The sequence below is a fragment of the Parambassis ranga genome, chromosome 5 (assembly GCF_900634625.1).
Source record: "Parambassis ranga chromosome 5, fParRan2.1, whole genome shotgun sequence".
NCBI lineage: Eukaryota > Metazoa > Chordata > Actinopteri > Ambassidae > Parambassis > Parambassis ranga.
In genome coordinates this window covers 5,663,287-5,685,658 of record NC_041026.1, presented here as the reverse complement: position 1 = coordinate 5,685,658, position 22,372 = coordinate 5,663,287, and the positions used below count along the sequence as shown (strand labels likewise).

The 22,372-nt window shown below is 43.4% G+C and overlaps 1 protein-coding gene across 2 annotated transcripts in view; it reads right to left on the bottom strand.

The window, feature by feature from the left end:
- Positions 1–22,053, bottom strand: part of shroom4 (shroom family member 4) — a 44,855-nt gene extending 22,802 nt beyond the window's left edge. The window contains exons 1-3 of one of the 2 annotated variants that reach the window (XM_028406787.1): positions 21,847–22,053; positions 21,529–21,742; positions 3,997–4,148 (exon numbers count right to left, since the gene is read on the bottom strand). In XM_028406787.1, coding sequence (XP_028262588.1) covers positions 3,997–4,148; positions 21,529–21,651 — 275 coding nt within the window. In that variant the 5' untranslated portion in view covers positions 21,652–21,742; positions 21,847–22,053. Of the gene's footprint in view, positions 1–3,996; positions 4,149–21,528; positions 21,770–21,846 lie in introns of those variants that run through there. The other variant, XM_028406786.1, reaches the window with a different exon arrangement.
- Positions 22,054–22,372: the final 319 nt, after the last annotated feature.

Genomic DNA, 22,372 nt, shown 5'->3' with positions numbered 1-22,372 from the left:
ACGTGATAATTTACAAATTTACACCAAGAAATGTCATAATGAGACGACATGTACAGTACCAAACCCAGGACCTCAATCTGAAGCTCAAAGATGAGTGAAAAAACATAAAGTACCTGTTTACAGCAAGCTGACTCCACAAGAGAAGCTCAATCCTCCTTAAACGTATCTATCTTAGTCAACAGTCACTGTGTTCTTTAAGACAGTGGATGTCTTAATTAGGAGAAAAACACAAGTTTACAACAGTGTGGGTACTTTTTCACCCTCGGTTAGCCTGTTAAAATACCCATAAAGCATCAGTCATGAAATAAAAACTAAAGTGGACCCAAACACACTGCTGTCCTACCATCCACTGAATGGCTGGGAACGCCAGTAAATTCCTGAGGTTTGCCAAATTTAGCCTGCAGGCCTTATTTCAGCCTGCACATCTTTCAGCAGAGGAGGACAATGCCACTCTGAACTGAATTGAATTTATTTAAAGTACCAACAATGGTAAAAAACTTCTGCTCTACCCCCACAAACAGAAGAATCAACTCATTTATGAATGTAATGGAAACCCTGTCACATAACATATGAGTTTAATAGAAGTGTTGCACAAAAGCACCGTTTTTAAATCACATCTCTCCTCGCCAGCTCCACATTTCCTCCCACTGCATTTACATCACATAATTAAATCCACTATGTACATTTTCCTTGCCTCGTGTCCATCATCTGAACAGGCCATCTATTCAAAAGCACTGCTGCTGCAGTAAAAATCCTGTACAGGGGAACCCCAGTGAGTCATTTCCTGATGTTTCCAAGACAAACCTGCTGAGAGCACCAAAATCCACGAATCTTATTTTCTCATCTTATTTTAGGTCACCTCACTCCTAATTGAGCCTACAATAACAGAAAGGGCACGCAGGATAATTTCTCGCCTTAATACACATGTAAAAACACACACAAACTTTGGCAGACATGCTGAAAAGCACATGGAAGGACGCCATAATGGAAGACCAGGTATTCGCACTCTGATGCCTGAACTGCTCTACAACGACAGCCTACACAGCAACTGGTAAAAACTTTAATTTTCAGTAACATTAGTAAGAAATTGCTAAAAAATGTTACTACAAAATGTTACACTGAATAAAACATGGTAGCAGGTTGGTGTACCAGTCCTAGTATATCCATTTGCAGCCTGCAGATTCTCCACAAGTGGGAGCTCTTCAGTCATTATCAAACCATTAACTGAAATACTAAGGGCCCGTCCACTTGGAGACGAAAATGGCTGCATGCGCGTTTTGTGTCGTTTCAGTGTTTCAGAGATGCGGAAACAACAACTTTAGAAAACAGGTCCCAGGGTGGATATGTTTGAAAAAGCCATCTCCGTGTCTCCGCGTGGACGCCCAAAACGCTACTTGATGGCGACACAGCTCCACCTCCCCCTCAACCCTCATGCACTCACTCCGACAAACAACAACAAACTACGGAGCTTGTTTTTGCTTTTAACAGCAAACTCTTCTGCTCCTCTGCTAACACAGCGAGCAGCAAGTGGACAATAACTAAGACGTTTTTACTTCTTTTATCTGTTTACATGGCATGAGTTTTGTGCGCATGCCCCGTGTTGTCTTCTCTCTTTTTTGGAGTGCTCCTGTGGTAGCGTTACAGCGCCACTCACAGGCCTGGCATATGTACTACAGCATTTTCAGCGGTTTGTGCAGATTCGTGTGGACACACACATTTACTGAAACAACGCCGTCTTTATGGAGAACGTTTTGGAAATGTAAACGGCTTCGTCTGTGTGGACGGGGCCTAAAAACTCAAATGCCAACATTGCTACCTACAGGCAGTTCTAGAGAAGTGCAAAAAACTGCAAGTCCACGAGCAGCCACATGAGGCTGGGTCAAAAAAACAAGACCTTCATGTTAAAATGCCCCATTTTATCGCTAATATTTAGATGAGCCAGGACGAGCAACCTTACCTGGATTCAAAATGATGATATCTCTGGGTGATAACACTTTAAAAAAAAAATCTTTCATACTTTTGACTTTTTAACTTCTACATTTAGAAAGATCCTGTTGACCTTTCCTCCACACACACAGGATGTCATGCCTTTACACATCTTCCTATCAAAGACCTAATAAGAACCAGGGTCGCCCATTCACATTCACATGCCATCTCTGTTCCAACAATCCCCCTCTTGTTATTAAAAGAGGTGGTAACAAGTTCTGGCTTTTGAGTAAGGGCTCTTGTTCCACTGTTAAAACTATACAAGAAGTGCCAAGTGTGCAAATGTGAGCATTTCATCATCCCTATGAAAGCAAGTGAATGTGTTTGTGTGTTTGGCAGCAGACTTCTACAGGACCTTCCAGAGGGCTCCTACAGTAATGACTAACGCCAGACTGGTGGTTGGAACGTTGTGACGTGATTGGCAAAGAGTCAAGGTCAAAGTGCAACGACGTCCCCACCTAACGCCGAAGCTAAGATTGGTTATTAGTGTCAGTCACTTGTCAATGAAAGCGAGTAATTTATGTGTGGGCAGCCATAATAAGAGCAACTAAAACTAAAAAAAAAACTAAACAAACAGCTTCTTTTTATGGGAGCAGATGGAGAAACACGAACGACGTACACATCTAACGAAACTCTGAATCAAAACAGGCCCTAAAGGTTACCGTTAGTGGAAAACCGACAAGAAGAACTACAGAGCGACAAAGAACGACACCGACTAGCTAACACTACTGGCTTTAGAAACCTTGTGTTCTGCACAAAACTACAAAGAAATTTCAATATTTACATGACAATAATCTATGATGTAGGTTGACCAATAGTGTTGATGCAATTACTGTCACTGCCAGAAGGGGGAGACACACATTACACATGGTTCCTTTAAGGCTTAATGGAAGGAAAATATTTTTTAATTTTAAAATTTTAATATGTTTTAGCTACACTAGCTTCTTAAATGTATTTTCTAAGAAGTGCTATGTTACATGTATGTATCATGTATGTACTCTGATGTCTTCACACGAACACACACACACACTGGGAAAGCCCCTGTAAGTCAGACATGCAGCAAATACCAGACACCGACACACACACAGAATGGATTTAACTGGGTACGATTCTCATAACCAGTGACATTCCTGTCTGTCTGTCTGTCCTCTTATCAGTCTGTGTGTGTGTGTGTGTGTGTGTGTGAAAGTGAATGTACATGTTGTGTTAACGCTCCCTAACAGCAGCATCAGACAGGAGCAGAAATCCCAGAAAAGTTCTGAGTGCTGGATGGCCGATCAGGTTTCGAGGCCAGAAACAAGGCGTGCTTCTGCCAAACAGCTGTCTGAAGCCATCCAGGAAGACAAAGTAATAGATGTAACACCCGTAAAATCTTCCACGCTGAGGTTTAAGGCTTAATCGTGGCAGGAATTATGGAAAGTATGACAGAAATATTGATAAACACAACACAAGGTATGGAAAAAGTGAAACATTTCTTCTCTCTCTTCACAAAGCAGGACTGGATTTAGAATGTTTTCTGCTGTGGTTCATCTTTTATCCACTAAGTGGCAACAGCACAAGGTCCAGAGGGGTTTACTGATACTGAAAGACTTCTGAATGGATGGCAAAAATCCAGCAAACAAACGTATCTAACAAAATAACCTTGAGAGTTTAAATGTGACTTTGGTGCAGCAGCCTTCACCCTTCATGTTCTGATCCATGTTAAGATGCCAACCGGACCTTGGCTCACACAGTGCAAATGTTTCTGCCATTAGTTCTGCTCCCTGGGCCAAGACTCAGTGAGGTTTTAAGGTGCAGGGTGCTCCTCATGTGCCGACTAAGACAAGCATTTATAAATTATGTCTGTGTGTCCTTTCAGCTTTCCTTTTGGACACCCCAAAGGTTAAAGGTGACCTCCTGTCAAACATTCTGCATCTGCTTTTATGTGCATATTTGGCTCGCCTTTGTCACCTTCCTTCCCCTCCCACCTCTGTGAGTGTTGTCAACAACATCGTTCTACGGTCTGTTTACCTTCTGACTGTGAGCTTCAGGATCCGGTATGATCCCTTGATGAGGATGAGGGCTTCCTGTCTGCTGCCGTAGAGGGCGGATCCGTTTATGTTAATGAGCTCGTCGCCAACCTTCAGCTTGTTGCAGTGGGCAGCCTTCCCTCCATCTTCGATCTGACGAGACAAAAAAAAGAGTGGTTGAGATAAAAGAGAGAAAAAGTTGGAAGGCAAACAGAGGGACATTCACGTTAAGACACAGAGAAGAACCTCATGGTAGGAATAAAAAAAAGTCACTCAGAGAGGCGTCCTCTCTGCCAAGCCGTCTCTTTAAAACCAATTTTTTTGGAGACATTTTTGTGAAACTGTCTCCGTCTCCATGGCAACGCCGCCCTAAAAGAGCATCTCCAAAACAAGCTGTTCCAAACATCCCCACAGAATCCCATCACATTCCTCCGTAATAGACTCTGTGTGTGTGTTTTGCACAGTGGTGAGTGCGGGTCACAAAGTGGTGAAGCCGGAGCTGTTAAAGCATTGCAGGGATGTTTCAGAGAAGTGAAACATTGACGAGGTTGCGGTGCAGTGGTGGTGTGAGATCTGAACTCGGCCATAAATCACTCATGAGGAGAAGAAAGAGATGAAAGAAATACAAGACATGCAAGAACACACACACACACACAGGAGGGGGACTGACCAAATGACTGACCGGACCACCAACAGGAAGAGAAAAAAGGCAGAGCGTATTTTTTATGTTGCTTTTATGTGGTTTTATTCCAACATATAGAAAAGTGCTGGAACAACATGCTCATAACTTTTATATCCCACATAGTCCACCACTGGATCAGCCTTTTGTGCAGCTGCATGTTTCCCAGAGGTTGAATCACACACTTGTATGACCAAATGCAAGCAATCCATTGTCCCTCCTATCCATTTTAGATTTCATTTTTTGCTTATTAGCAACTGTTAGCATGCTAACATGCTAGTGACCATGATAAAGAAAATACCTGTAATACACCATTCTGTTATCACTGTGAGCAGATATCGTTTACATTATTTCTATGGCTAAGAACCACTAGCTTAGCTTAGCTTAGCTTAGCTTAGCTTCACACTGGACCAACATCCCACTATGACCCACATCCTAACTGATAAAATGTGGGTAAACTTGCATACTGTATAAGCGCTAATATCACTGTGGAAAGGCCAACTTACATCTGGGTTTTGTCAACAGTGGAAACAATCAGCATTTATTCCTGAGCCAAATCAAGCAATCAATCAAGCAGAGGGTGTATACACACTCATTTTGGTGTAAAAGTGGTATGCTAGCAAACCAAAGTGTGTGTGGAGATGCAACACATGCTACACTGCAACAACTAAAAGTCCTAAAGAGGGATTTTCAGAGTCTGAGACTGTGGGCTGCTCTTAAAAGAAAAGCCTCTCACAAAACTTGTGGTCTGAAACACCTTAAAACAGGTTTCTTGTGTACACACTGGTCTACCAAAAGTGACACTGGTTTACTCAGGAAGCTGAGGATGTAAACGTCTAATTGGTGGGTATCTATTATAAGGTGTTGTCCAAATTTCTGTGCACTAAATATCTCATTTTGGATCAAAGTGGGTGTATATTTATATTTTAGTGTTATTAGCTACGCTGCTATATATATATATATATATATATATATATATATATATATATATATATATATATATATATATATATATATATATATATTAAACCCAGGTGAATTCAGCAGTATAACAGCTGTTTAAAGATGCTTCAGGGGCATATATAGAGGAACAAATTCCTGATTACATAGTGTGGAAACGCAGAGCAGACCTGCCCCTCCCTGCATCACTCATTCATTGATTCTTTTTACTTGTAATGCTGTGAAAATCAAAGGAATGGCTGTCATGGAAACACAGGTCTGATTTCACGGTGTTGGGGTTTTTACGGACACGCAGCAGGGCTCTCTGCCCCGTCAGCCAACTCAAACATAAATCCAGAGCTCACATATATTAACTCCTGCTTTCTCCTTGGCCCAATGCTGGACACCAACTCTGACTTCAAAAGGTTAATATTTTAAAATGTGATCCTGCTGTAATGACACTCTAAAATCTGGAAAACCATCAAGTGGTGAACCATATGAAGTGGTTTTCATGTCAGTCGTGTCTGCGTTTCTGTGTTTGAAACTGTTTAAGGTGGACTGGAATCCAGTCCAAGGCTTGGATGTTGAAGCAGAAGAGCTTCAAAGTGTTTCGGTGAGATTTGCACCCATTTAATCGGTTCTGATCCACTTTAACACTTTCACACTGTACAAACCAAAGACCCGCTAACATATGAGCATATAAAAACCACCTATAAACACTCATTTCAGTGTAAAAGGGTCAAAGCAACACACACATTTGGTCATGTCATGTCTCCACACGGGGAGAGGAAGTAAGTGCAATGCACATCACACTGTTTCTCTTTGTATTAAAGCTATAAACACACACATATTCCAAAACCACACACACACACAGCCGCACGGAGCTGAGTGCATTTGACATATTGTTTATGTTCACTTGTTTCTAATGAGTTTTTCATTATGAAAACAAACCACACTTGAGTGGTGGAATGTTTAACACTGCTTACAATGAGGACCACTGTTCCCACACACACACACACTGAGAGAGTTCCTAAAACACCACACGCATGGTTAAGAAACTCAAATACACAGCAATAATATGACCTCTCATTATCCAGCAATGCAATAAATGTAAGACTCCAATGAAATAAACAGTGCTAGTGGAGGATTAAAACACACACACACACACAGCTAAAACGATCAGTGTATTGTTAAGCTTGAAAAGTAATCTGTCATTTTCCCATGGATAAAAAAAGGAGTGGAGCGAGGGAGTGAAGAAAATATCCTTAAAGGGGAAGGAGGCAAGGAAAAAGGAAGGGAGGTGGTGAGGATGATGAAGGAAAGAAGGAAAGGAGGACGGGCAGGGATGAGCAAGAGGAAGCAACAGAGAAGAAAGAGGCGAGGGAGGAGATGACCTCAGGGAACAGGCTGTAATTTGCCACACACACACACACACACCTGTGGGTTTTATAAACTTAACCCCATCGAGCAGGTATGTGGGCCATAATTAGAGAGTTTATTATGGCAGATGCATGTTTCTGTGTGTGGCTGATGAGGTCATTAAAACAAAAGTTCTCGACCCAGGAGGGGGAGGAAGCAGTTTGACATCACTTCTTTCCAGACACCAGGGCCAACTTTCTACAAACGGATGAGCAATGCTTGAAGTTAGCAAAATGTATGGTTGTCTGATGCTATTGCATGTTGTTGTTGTCCTGTCTCCTACAGGTGAAGCTCCTGCAGCCTGGCACTACCCCTAAAAGAGGTTTCATGGGTGAAGTTCCTGCTATGCAGAAAGATTTGCAATAGTCCAGTAGATCCTACAAACCAAAAATCACCTATGAGGTACTTTTTCTTCTCAAAAAAGGGTCCTCAAAGGCCTCTTATCCTACTAGGGACTTTTTTCATCTTGTGCCCTGAAAAAGCAAAAGCCCTGAAAGGAAAACATACTTGGACCTGGACTCTAAAATCACGTAAAGTCCTGTTGTGGAACACTGTACATAGTCGTGTTGGCACCTGTTGCTATAGCAGCAATCGCAGCATTCGTTTTTTTTGACCACAGGAACTTTAGGACTATTTAAGGTCACATTTCAAATGAGAAATGTGTCCAGGAAGTAAAAATTAAAAAGGCAAAATAACACTTAAGAATCAGGGGTGTGTATTTCATTTAGTCTCTCGCTGCAGAAAGCAACATGTGCCACTTGTCATGTGTCGAACTGTTATAAATACTCCACAGAAATGCACGTCCTGTACACAGAGACAAAAACAAGTCTGGTGCCAGTGCATCGGTGGTTATTATTTTCTGATAATAAGCTTTATTCTTCTCTGCTTCAAACTGTTTCTGTGCCAGTTTCAGAGCTCAGTTTCACTCCAGTCTGACCTACATGTCTGCGACTGTGTGTGTGTGTGCCATGCTGCTGCTGTGGGATGTCCAGACAGGGTGAGGTCACCCCAGAAGGAGATTGAGAAGAATGCCCTCTCTGTGCTGCAACACACACACACACACACAGGTCAGACACACCCTTTTATATTTAGATTTGAGGGGTGACTTCATGGCCTCAAGTGTGTGTAAGTGTGTGTTTTAGTGGTGCAGTGCCCATGACTGTGCCCTGGAAAAAAAAAAAAACACGGGAATCCCCATGCTGGTCACAGGTTGTCATCGCTTAGCTATCACCTGACACACAGCAGACTGCTCGGAACAATAGCCTCTTTATCAAAACCTGAAACGATCAGCTCCAGCCTGTAGATCATTAACAGTGCGGTGCAGTGTGTGTGTGTGTGTGTGTGCAGATTTAACACAGATGATTAACACAGCCAACGTCTGCAATTCGGTATTAAACAGTAGTCAAGTTCTTCAACAGTACACATCTGTGTGTGTTCATGTTAACAGTCACAAATAGTCTCATAATTGTATGTTTACGAGGTTGTCTTCCACAAAAATAAAGCTTTCACACCAGATTCTGTAAAAAACGAAACATTCGGCACTTCAGTCTTCAGTAAATCATGTGTGACTAGCAGTCTGGATGATCTGCAGACCTTCCACAGCTGGAAAACTGGTTTCTAGAGACATGTAAACATGCAAATATTGTGGGAGCTGTGTGGAAAAAACATTCAAGTTCACACATTTTTGGTTTTTATGTTAATAAAAATGTGACAATAGTGGAACAAAACCACCCCTAAGAGTTTCAGAGTCAATGCAATGTGTGCTGAAGTGACTGAACTCAGCTGTGCCTAAACATTCATTCATTCAAAACATGGTATTACTGAAAGGTCGAGACAGAGAAAATGAGTAGTTCTCTGAGAAAGTCTCTGTATTTATATGCAGAACACACACAGATGCACAGAGACACTGGCAGTGACTGTCTGGGAAAAGTTGTGTCAATTCTTTCGACTGTGGAGATGTACAAACACGTAAATCCACAAATCAGCACAAAAAGAAAAGGAAACGTTTCTCCGTCTGTTTACGTCCACACAATGAAGCCGGATCGGAGGAGTATTTACAGAATCAATGTGTTATGGATGAAACAAGCTTAAAAGGAGGATTTTGTTTGGTAACTGAGCTCCACGTGGCACTCATGAGAGAGTGGAGAACACACATGAGGAGGGATTTACATCTATCCTAAATGGAAACATCACCCTGACAGGTCAGCACATTCTCCTGCAGAGACCCCCCACCCCACCAACAACACAACGGTATCAGGAAGCCTGAAGAGGCACACCAGATTTATGGTCATGTCAGCATCACTGCCACCTCCCAAACATGAGTTTGACCTGAGAAACACATTTGGAAACATGGAAGGAGCTGGAGGTTGCACTGCCAGTTCTCTTTGCGGCTCTGGCGGAGCCCAGTTTCTCCCACATATACTGTTTTAGTAGCATATGTATTCACCTTAATTTCCACTGGTGGCCCAGAGCTGCTCGTGCCCACAAGTCTGAGTCACTGACTGTGTTTGACCCAAAGAATGTGAAGGAAATATAAACAGTGGGAAGAGAAAGGGGGCTACCAGAGACTCAGAACCCAACAGTTGGATTCCATGCAATATGATTTCTTGCAGACGATGCACCTGCATGTATTACACAGTCTGATGCAGCTTAGTTCTTTAAGCTTTCAACGTGCATGCCTTCATTTGGCCTTTGATTCTGTCCAGTGAATCACTCCACTGCCACCATAAAATGACCTGCCGTCACACCATCGTGCCTTTTACTAGAGATGTCCTGATACGATCACGTGATCGGAAATCGGGCCCGATTACATGGTTTCAGACTCAATCAGAATCGGACATTACCTCCCGATCAGGACTCGGATATGTATTAGGGCTGTCAACGTTATGCGTTTCCCCAGATTAATCCTGCACAGGATGGCTCTCTGGTTTGTAGTGTAGGGGTACGATTGTTTGTTTGGGTGTGAGAGGTCCAGGGTTCGAGACTGGGATGATGCAGTTTGTGGAAGTATTACCCGTGCAAAGGGGCAGTTGATGCGGTAAGCCCTGTTGACACATTTATAAGCCCTGTGACAGCGCAAAGGCGCAGGACATCACAGCAGCACAATGAGCGACCTGCCAGTCGCCTTTGTAGAGAATTCTAAAAGTATCGGATCGGGACTCGGTATAGGCAGATACTCAAAATCAAATGACTCGGAGGCAAAAAAACCTTAACAGGACATCCCTACCATGGCAGTTCTGCCATGAAGGGACTACAGGAAGCAGAGGTTGGGGCAAAACTAAGGGAACAAAAGCACCGTTGTTTGTGTTTCAGTGCACCACATGTACCGCATGAGGAAAAAAATATCACAAACGTTGACACTGCCCACATTTTCAGTCTACAGTCACAGATTAAGGCCTAAGGAAGTGTCTTTTCCTTTGGTTTATATTTAATCTTAGTGGCAGTTGAGTGGGAGCTGAGGATGGAGCCATTTGGTCCAAGAATCCATCCTTGTTCTTGGAGTTTTATTAAGGAGCCATTCAGTGTGGTGTGAAACTGTGAGTGTTTCAAGATGCAAATAAATAACAACTGTGAGAAATCAGTGAGTCAGCTGTCTACTATGCAAACACAAACATTGCCCAATCTGAAGTCACCATAATTCATCTGATCCCCTTCTTTCCTAAAGTCCAGAAGTTATTTTCAAACAACAATCATGGGACGACTGAAGGCTTGACCAATGACTGGGTTGAAACAAAGCAGCGTTTTCTTGCATCTATGGTGCACTCCTGACAAATACTCCCCCATCTCTCACTCTTCCATACAGAAACACACACCCATCATCAACCTCTGGCCTCCAAGTCTGAGCCTTGCAAGGCTCTCCTCCCTTCCTCACACCCACGCTCACACAAGGCCTTCTTTATCAGGGCGGGAGGAGGGGAGCAGCCGAGATGGAAAAAGAAAAAAGCTCCCACGCTCACACCAAAATGCAACCGACGGCTACATGTGTGTGTGTGTGTGTGTGTAAACCGCTGTCTTGCTCCGTTGGTTCCTGGTGTGTGTTGTCCTTAAACGGCCTTTCATTGGTTACACACTGAGGGGACAATGATGCCACAGATGGATAAGCTCTTTCTGGGGGAAGTTCTGGTGCTGTGACCCCCGTAGGAGAGCGCGGCTCCTGGGTCACTTACGCCGTTAGAATTTTAAAACAAAAAAAGCAAAAAAAGGTGATGAGTGGAAGTGAAGGAAAAGTAAAACGGAGAGGAGAGGAAAATCAAAATCTCAACACCAACTATTCAACCAGCTCAGTCACATGGATGAACACCAGCGTGTGAGTAGACACTGTCTAACTCATCATCGCTTCCTCTCTCAAGTTAACAGTGTGTGTTTTGTTTCAGGCGGCAGAGGAATGCTGCTTCATGTTCTACGTTCCCCTGACCTGTGTGCTTCTCAGGTTGGACTGAAGTGGACCTGTGGTCATGCAGCTGATCACACCTGACTGATAGATGATTCAGAAAGTACACAAAATGGCCGCGATTCAATTGATCAAGCTCACACTGACATGGAGGCAAAGCAAAAACCCAGACTCCTCTAATACCCCAATTCACACTGGGGAAAAAAATGTGGCTTAAGCAGGATTCGGCCGCATCAAGATCAATCCAGATGTGTTTTTTGAACACCTAGAATCCGGCTGTATCCAGTTTAATTTCAATCTGGCTAGATCCACCCATGAGAGTTGGATCTAGCCGGATTGGCTCAAATGTGGCTCAGGTGTGAACACAAATGTGGCTAGCGAATCCGGCTAGCGACATGCTACTTCCGGTTCACAGGGCGCAAAACGGGACAAAAAAAACGCATGACGCATGACGCATGCGCACACGCGGTCCCACGCGTGAACGGACTCTGTATATTACGAGGCGCCACCTAGTGGTTTGGAGGACAGCAAACATGCTGGATGAAGCCGGATTGAGTGCGGACACAACTGTGTGCTAGCCAGATTTGAAAATAGGTCTGAACGCATCCAGCTTAAAGGCTGTCTGGGCTCAATCCTACTCTAGCTGGAATGACTTTCTCCAGTTTGAACGGGGCCTAATAGATTAGATAGCTATCATTTTAAGCTTGTCCATATCCAAAAAGACACCTTAAAAACCAAGAATCAAAGGCCAGGAAATGAATTTAAACATCAAACACTGCAGTTTCTCCAGCGCCATCCTCAAAAATGATCTTTTTGCACATTTGCATAACTTTTGTACAACTTACCTAAGTGTTTGCTGTGCGACCAGCCCACCTAAGCTCCACCTCTTGGGCTACATTTGGATAAAATGGGAGTTTATGCAGTCTAAGGTGCTGCCAAGATGGCGGCTGGAGGCTCTCACACATAGATGTGTCCATATTTTTCTACAGTCTATGGTTAATACGCCTGTCTGTTTCAGCACCTTCTAATGGTAGAGGAGCCACACAAAGACACTGAACCAATTCTTTAACAAAAATGGCAAATGTTAATGAGATAAATAATGTTCAGCATACACCAGACGTGCAGCTGAAAGGTGTCAACTTATTCAAACCTGTGGAAGCATTCCAAACTGAACTTGGCTTCTTCTGTTTGTTTTGGATCCAGAATATTTTCAGTAATTATTTAACATGTACCGCCGCAGCTTTCCGGTAGGTCTTCTCACTTGTATATTTTTATTAGCTGCACTTCCAGGATGAGACTAAATATTTTAAATTGAAATTAAAAAGTCTCTGCTGCTCACGTTTGAGGAGAAGCCAAAGAATGAATGCAGTGCACATAGAAAAACATACACAGTCCCCAAAGCCAGGCACCATGAAAACTCAGGAGGACGTTACAAGAGCTACATGTGAAAGTCTCTGCAGGGTCCATTATCTTGTTAGATGTTATGATAAACTCCACACATAATAACATACATTCCAAATGAACAAGAATAAACTGAGGAAAAGGACAACTGAGCCATGAGAAGAACTGAGAGAGAAGAAGCTTAATGACCTGGAAATTCAAAGAAAACAGACATTCTGTGCCGCCCACAGTGTTTGATTGACAGGTGATCTTTGGGAAATCCAGTGCAGAATCCCCTCAGCTTTACACCAAAGATGTTCTTACCACCTTAAGCTGCAGTAATGCCATTAAAATCTCACTTAATCTCTGAAAACAAGCCGCTCATTACAGCCTCCGAGCCCTCAGCCACATCAAAGTTCTGCTACCCACAATCCTTTGCAAAAGGAGCACAGCAGTGCCTCGCTAACCCCATGACCTCCTGGAAGAAATTACCACCTGTCGATCTTAACCCTTTAGCTGTCATCTAGAGCCATACATCACACAGTGCCGGCCTCCATCTCCCAGAATCCACCACCACAACAACAACACAATCACAATCACGGACTTCTTCTAGTCCAGCACGAGTCTGACACATTTACAAAGACACACTTAACACACACACACAGGCATGTGTGTATATGTACACACCAAAGACAAAAAGTCCATTTTGAGGGTGGATTTGTGCTCTTAGTGTTAATACACAGAGGAAAACAGTTCAGCTAAGAGGTTTTATAAGGACACAATGAGGCTAAAGGGCAACACACACACACACACACTTTGTGCCATTTGGACACTGTCTTTTGTCATCTTGTTTTTTAACATTTCAAGCACACGTTGGAGAGCAGCGGTGCTTCTAATGGAAACACACACACACACACACACATGCACACACACCCCTGACTGTGTGCTTCTGGTGGAGTATGGAAGCCATTAGATCCGGCGTCCGGCGCTGACAATAGCAAAGGTTAAAGGGGTCAGCAGCCTGGTGGGACCAGAGAGCGACTGGATTGATCCATCAATGTCATAAAAAACGACTCAGTGTGTGCCTTTAGCTCCCTCACACACACACACACTGATAATATAAGTGATATATTAACTCCTTAATGTGCCCTAACTGACCTTGCCCTCTCTGCTAAAATCTGACAGACTGACAGCGACACAGAGAGACGACATTGTACATATTTTTACTTCTGCCAGCTTTCAAACTGTCTCTTTGTGTTTTTTTCTGGGCTCTGATTCAAGTATTTTTATTTGAGTCATCACACTGGAAAAGCTGGGGCCAGATTTTAGTAACAATTAGATCAAAAATCACAAAAGGTTCCTCGTGGCAGAAGCTTGTGTTTGATCACACACAACGCATTTGGACACAGTTCTGGAAATCTGTTGCTGTACACATGTCGACTGTGCCAGCTGCTTTATGGCTGTGATCTTCAGAGGAGAATGGTAGTTAGTTAGCAGTAACTTATCCACAAACTGTCATCAGTGGATTCAAACTGACTGCAGAAATGCAAGACATAATCTCAGCCAGTGAAGCTGTACACAGATTATGACGCCGTTATTAACTCAATTTGCTAAATAAAGCGAACATGAGCGGAAGTTTAGGTTTTCGCAGAGAATCCTGCACAAAATGTTCAAAAATGGTTCTTACATGAAAAAATGTTTCCATACGTCATATTTAATAACCCATAAAGGTTCAGGAAAACCTTGTTTTGGCTCCGTTTTCAAGGACTTTATTGGCAGTAACTTGTCAGAACACATAGCAACATGCCAGCTAATGCCAGGGAATGATGGCTAGCTAGCAAACACGTGTAAACAATTCAAATGCCTACTGAAAATGACTGAAAATGACTAATTATAAGGCTAAAAATTCATCTCAGTGCAGGTTGAATGAGGAAGTTTGAACAAATGCCATACATTTAACTTTGATTTATTTGAAATTTTGAATTAAATCACATGAATTAAATAGCAGTTTTAAATGTTATTCGTTGTGCTCTTACACAAGAGACAGTGAATCATGAAATCCTAACTGAGGTGTTAGCGCTCAGATGTCTGAACAGAGAGAACCTTGTGTGAGTTTTCTGAATGTGTTGAAGTTCTCGTGACTGCAGGTGAAACAGGCAGGAAGACATCAATCTGAGCGTCCAGAAATCGGAGACCTTTATCTCTCTCTTTTTTCTCCACCTCATCTATCTTTTGATCTATTATCTATCCATCCATCTTTCATCCATTCATCAGCCTGAAGGCAGCCCCCTCCCACCCTTTGTTTTATTTATATCAACTCTCTTTCTGCCATATTTTCTAGGTGTGACACATCCTGCCCTGGTCTTTTCTCTTCAGTCACCTTTTTATCCTCCTTAATCCACCGTCTTCCTCTTGTCTGTCTGTCAGTCTCAGGTTATTCATCTTACATTTCAGTTTCAGAAACCATCTGTTCCATCCTGTCCTCCATCTCCACCCCCTCAGATTCAGCACATCTGCATCCATAGTTTGGAGGTTTGGAGTTTTTTTCACCAGTTCCAAAAGGAATCAGACAAGCCAGCTGTTCGATTTAAGCAACCCAAATCCAAATAAACTCCTAAAGACAAACCTACAAACTGCAAACTCTGTTGTCGCCCTCTTTCTTGCACCCACAAATTCTGGTTCCCCTCTCAGAGGAGAGGAAACTCCCAGAATCACACATACAGTCTCCCATGTTGCCTAACATGAGTTTCTGCCTCTGATGTCTCCATCAGACTCCATGAGGGCCGACGAGTGAAGACTGAGCTCACAAAGAGAGTTTTGTCTCATTTTTTTAGACCTCAAACTGGAGTCGCCTTGCCAGGGCAGCCACGAGAGTGGACCACATCGTATGCTGGAATGTGTGTGTGTGTAACATTCCTTGGTTTGGGGCAAGGCTTCATTACAATAAACTGCAAACATATAAACACAGACACAGTGCGATGCTCACATCAGGCCGGCAGAATTAACAGAATATAATATAAGTATCTGGAGGTGCCAAGGCTATCCAACGTATGGTTTTGATGACCTCGGAGAATATCAATATATTCTTACTTACAATTAAAAAATCAGATCATTTTCACCTTGAATGTCAGGAAACAATTGTGCTTTTTTCATAAATATTTCTCTCATGTACCAAAAAAACTCCCTAACAGGCTATATATAGTTTGAATTTACAACTTTAATTATGTATTTTTGCTCCTGAATATGAGGTTTTGTAATATGCCGCCCACCTTACGACTGTGTCATTTGATTTAACCTTCTATTTTGTTCCAAAATGCTGTCATCCACAACCCGTATAATAACACCCACTTTCATTTAGGAGGGAACCCAAAGCTGTTAAATCATAGCAACTGACCAGACAGATTCCAAGCTGTCAGATTTATTGTGAAATGAAGTGAATTAGTGTCCATTAAGTGTCAGGGGATGAAAATTACAGCAACAGGTCTGCGAGTTCAGCAGAACACAAAACCTAACGGGGTGCTAAAAAACTGTTTTCCATCACATCAAGATGCAATTCATGTGTAATCTGAGTTAACAAAACACACTGTGTGTGTGTCTGTGTGTGTGTTGCCCCCCAGCGAGAGGGTGGGGGGAGTCTTTCTGAAAACACAGTGTCTGACAAAAACAATAACAACTGCAGCAGCCTGCAGGTCAGGACTTCTTTACCCCTAACACACACACACACACACACGAAATTACGTGTATCATCCATGTATCTTTAATATATTCTTGTCTGTTACCACACAGATTCCAATAATAACAGAGTTCTAAGCTCGGGGCTACTTTCCTGATGTGGTTACACAAACAGATGTTGTTATCTTTGTGTATTTTTGTGAGGACCGACCTGAATTTTTAGACCACAATGCGATGGTTAAGGTCAGACTAAGAAGCTGAGGAATGTACTATGTAGGGTCCTCACAGAAGTTGAAAGTGTTTATGTGAGTAAGCCTCCAGAAACAGCCTTAAAGAAACAGCTAAAAGCCTCAGAGATCAGAGATAGATGCATTCCAACCCCACCCTAACACACACACACACACACAGCTGCCTGAGTCTTCACCAGCTCACCAGCTACATGTTCCTGCAACTGACTGTTTATCTCAGAAAGGCATCACATTGTAACCCTTCTGTTTCTTTGGATTATCTTCTATTATGTCTGCAAAATGTTGAAAAAATGCACAAACACTGGTGCATTTACATCACGGGTTTCTGAGTATCACAGATTTTATGTGATGGCACATGTCGACAGAAATGACAAAGGTGTTTCATTCAGTATATCGCAACATATTTTCGCAATATTTAACCATTTATTACCGCAACGTTACAAAAAAAAACGGTTCATTTGAAGTCATTTTCAAGGTCACTGATCGTTTTCTTACAACCCTAACCACCAAATCTGGCTGAAGGACATCGGACGTTTATGTAACTTTTTACATATTTTTGGATGCGCTAGACAAAACAAGCTATATTAAGACTAGGTAGGTTTTTTTCGTACTTTTTTTTGTTTTACTAATATGCTTCATGGTCTTTTAAGACATAACTCTGCAGTACACATTTGGGCCACATGAGGGAGCTTGTCGGTTTTCCAACAAACCCATGATTTCCACTTTATAGGACGCTGCCAAACGGCTACACAAAAGCACGAATTTGCTCTTCTTGTGATTTACAGAGGCGGACTGTCACAAACTGGTTCATGGTGGTTCATCATGAGCACTGAGCAGCCCTCAGACTACACATCTTCACCTAAACACTGCAAACACAAAACAGGAAACTTCATAACAGGCTTAATCTGATTATCAAATTTGAAATGTTCCTGTAGGAAAACATGAACTCTCCCTTGTTTACTCGATCTCTCTCATCAATATGCCCTATTGTTGCTGCACAACATATGTTTTTGGTTAGGTAGGACAGTGAAGCAGGGCAGTAGACACACACACACAGAGGAGGGACAAAAGCATCTCTATCTGACGGCATCTTCATCTACCCCCTGCCGAGCAGACTACTGCTACTGGAGGCTACCTTCACTGGAATGCAGGGGGAAACACACACACACACACACACACACGGCTGTTTACAACACAGTAGGCTGCATACCTTTGACCAAATGTCAAAACATTCTTCTGTAAAATCCCACATATTCTGTTACAGTCGACAGAAAAGGGTTAGGGTTAGGGTCACGCTCTCAGAGAGAACCGGTGATCTCTGGTCTGAATCAGTTAAAGTACTGAAGATGTGTTAGTGCTGATAGACTCACAGAATCCTGATCAGAGTGACGAGTCAAACACCAAAACACAGAATCTGAGCTATTCTCTCAAACATACGACCCAAATCTGTCTTTTGTGGAGTTCATGAAGAGTCCACAGCTCAACATGACTTCGCTCTTTGGCTTCCCTAAAACGTTTTTATTGTGAATAACAGAACCAAAGCTACCTCCTGCTGTCTGTCAGCAGTGCACTGTTGGTTTCGGCGGTTGGACAGCCTGGGAGACGGGCTGATTGTTAGCAGGTCTGACCGGGAGGAGAATGAAGCTGAATCCAGCTTTGTGCAACACCATAAATGGATGCTAGCATTCAGCTAACGCTCTGAAAAACAGATTAGAGCAGTTTTTCCTCAGCTTAGGAGTGAATGAAATAATATGTGTATAAAGGCACACAACAGTTCCTCTCATGGACATCACACATCCAACATGGCTATAATTTCCAGTACTTCATACGACTCTGGTCAGAGGCATGATGCTTCGAGCCTGGCAAGAGAATTCTGTGCTGCCTCGGAGCTAAAGCCATGACTGTGGAGTCATCTTTGACCATGGACTGGATGCTAGTTGTACTCTACTCCCATTGCAAGCAAAGGCCAGATGTTAATGGGTCTGTGTGGCCCTCTGGTGTTTTCCTGTCCAGTGAAGAGGCTGATAAAATAAAGCTCGAGTCCACTCAGACAGACTCTTGTCCAACATGTGAAGTCTGATCATTCATTCAGATAACATATCTGTAGAAGCTCTGGTGGGGAAAAAAAAGCACTCCAGGCAGGTCCTTTCTCCAAACAACCACTGAGCTCATTCCTACATGAACAACAAAACAAAAACGTCCCTACAAATTTTAGGAAAACCATCTTCAAAAGCAATCCACACGTTCCTGGGTGCCCGGCTGTCTCTCACGGCGACTGAAGAAAACTGATGAGGAGGCATAAACAAAAACACGTCTACAGCCCGACTCAGAACAGAGCTCAGTGTAGATCATAAAACCACGCATGAAAGTGAGCTGACAGCTCCGCGGCAGCTGCTCTGTCAAACACAACAATGGAAGGAACTCACCACTTAGTCATCACAACCACATTTGACTCAACGCACAAAAGAACATTAAAAAAATCACTGAACACATGGAGTTAACAAACTGGTGTTGTAAATGATGAATTACAGACACACGGCTCCTCGTCCTCTGCTCACAATTAGCATTTCTGGCTCTTCTTTCCACGACACAAGCATGTTTGAACAATCGACTGATTGACTGATAACAGCCTGACAGAATGACTCACTAAACTCCTGAGTGACTGCCGAAGCTAATGAGTGACCAGCAGATAAAACCTTACACTGGCAGTATCATCATCACAGCTGATCAGAGAGACCAAGTGTTCCAGGCTGCCAATGGAACTCTCCCCACACACACACACACACACACTGCAGTGGTAATTAGTTATGCTCCCGGTGGAATGTTGACCAAATGGCTTATATCCCTCTGCTGTCTCAGACTGGAGAAGCCACCCCTCCCCCCCATTCCCATGGCATACAAAATCTCAAAGACCATGCACGCACACAAAATGTAGAGAAAGAGCCAGCTACTCTTTATATCTTTCTTCTCTGCTAAAGGAACCAACATCAACATTGTTGATGGGTGCTTGTAAAATGAAGGTATTCTGGCCATAACTCCAGGGCAGACCCAGAGGGATTTATACCTCATCAGGGCTGGGAATGCCTCAGGACCCCCCCCCCTCCCCTGTAGAAGGTGGGAGCAAAAACATAAAATGTCACAAATTTTCAGACTCCCCTGAAACATGTTGACGGCATGGTGGGAAGTTTGGGAAAGTAACAAATGTTGTTGGACCCAGCTTTTGTTTCTTCAACCATCCAAGTCGCACTTCCTGACCCTGTTGACATTAAGTTCAACCCTGACAGGCAGCAGTTATAATCTTTTGTCTCCGGCTTTGGGGGGCTGTGCACCAATGACAATACAATAACCACAACACACTACCTAAAATGTGACTGAAATCTTTAGTGCAAGGATTCCACCTGGGTATGAAAGGTTGCATCTACACCCAGGGGAGAAAAAGGACAAAAAATTAGCGTCCTCAGCATGAAAACAGGTGCAAACATGAGCATGTCCGCCTGTTGCATATATTATTGTGCCCACTCTGACACAAAAAGAACATTTCTGTGTCCATCCAAGTACGAAAAGGTAGCAGACACTGCAGAGTCATGTGACCTAATGCCAACTGCACCCATTCACAGACACACACTTCCTTGTCAGGATTATGACAGCTGTGGTCCACACACAGAGACACTGAGCCTCTGTGTGCAGGCGGGTGGAAACGCTCTGCTGAAACACATCGTACACAGCTCAAACACAGCTCTAACTCCTCTCCTCTTCACTTCAAGGACTTCACACTTAATCATCAAACACCTGAAACACTTCCCTGTCCAGCTCCTCGGCTGCTTTATAGTGTGTGTGTGATTTTTAAAGAGCCACTGGACACAAAACAGCCATAGAGCACAGTGAGATTTGTATCTTCTTTAGCAGTCCCAGTCACATTTTCCCAGGGGCTGTGTTACTGTGTGTGTGTTTCCAGATGACTGAGCCAAGCCTTTCCATTCCATGCTGTGGTGAATCTGGACGTCGCACACAGAGCCAACATTTACACCACAGCCACCACTGTTGCAACTTCTCAACAGAGTGGGACAGCAGAGGTTGCATGTCCTCCATATGCACTGGACCGAAGAGACTCTCTCTCTCTCTCTCTCGCTCACACACACAGACCACCCCCAGCAGAACACACAGCAATAATTACTTGCAGTAATTCAAAGACACCCTCCTCATTTCCAGCAGCTTACCGCCTGCAGCGTGAAACCGTGAGAAGAGGCCGGGGAGGAAACGTTGGCGCCCCCCAAACTTTACCGCACAAGACAGGGTCACGTCAGCATCACTAAATCTCTCCTGCACGCCTGAACCAGAAGTCATTCTGCACACATTCGTCAGACGCCATGCAGGATCCTTTCTGCAGTAGTAGTATAACAGCAGTGAGTATCTGAAGTGGGTTTAGTCATCCGTCATCGCTGACTGCAGCATCAGGGAGGCTGGTTTCTCTGGGGATCCCCCTCAGGAAGCCCTGTGAGCACCCCTGAAGGCGGGACCCTTTGACCTCCAGGTTGGAGAGCTCAACCGCTGCATTAGATTAGGACGGAGGGCTTTTTATTCATGGACAGTGACATCTGACAAACATCAAGCAGAAACCCGATATTTGTTTACTCTTCAGACAATAACTTTTTATACTCTGCAGAGGAAGAGGAGGAAGAGGAGGAGGAAGAGCTGTGCAGAAGAAACCAAACATTACTTGCTGCCTCCCGTCCCGTGGAGCCAATATACCAAAACTCTGAATATGAGCAGAACATGTGAGAAGTGCGTTGTTATGGTTAAACTCACTTTAGTGATGATGAGCGGCTCGCCGTGCTCGAGCCCTCCTTTCAAAGTGAACCCCCAAGGCGCGCCCCCGCTCAACTGGACCTGAATGTGGTGGAAAGAGACGAGCTGCTCCACGGTCTCCATTCTCTCTCTCTCTCTCTCTCTTGTTAGCCGGGCTGAGTCGGTGCTAGCTTAGCGGCGCCGGTAGCAGTCCCTCTCCTTCTCCATCACCGCTCTAACATCAACAACGAATGCATGGATGGATGTGTGGAAGGAGTGCGCTGGAAGAGGGGGAGGGCAGAAAGTTTTTTTAGATAGTATCAAGTTAGCTAAACTTACCGTGACTATGTTGACTGCTACTTCCGGTCAAACTCAGCCAAAAGTTGTTGTTTAGCGTGTTTTATCGCTCCTGTCACGCTTTAACTTTAATCACAAGATCTTTACGGATGTTTTTCTTCACATATTTAGCTAATAATTAGCGTAATTATCCACAAGAAGCGAAGTAACGGTTTTATTTTTATATCTACGTCGTGTACTTCCGGTATGACTTCCGTAAACTCGACGCAGCCGCAAACTTTGGGAAAACTTCTCCCAGGCAAGACAGACAGCCCCGCCCCCTATTTGAACGGCGGCTGTGATTGAAGCAGAGATTGGCCAATAGGAGAAAGGTTCAGGGAGGAAGTGTCCAATAAGAACAGACCAAAGGGGCGTGGCCACGGCTGCATCAGAGCCAAAGAACAGAAACAGAAGTGTGTTTGGCTTTTCATTTGAAATGTGAGACCTGTTATTTAAATATCTTCACGTTTTAATCGACTTTATTCACACCAGAGAGATTCTGTGTCATGATTTTGTACAAAATTACTCA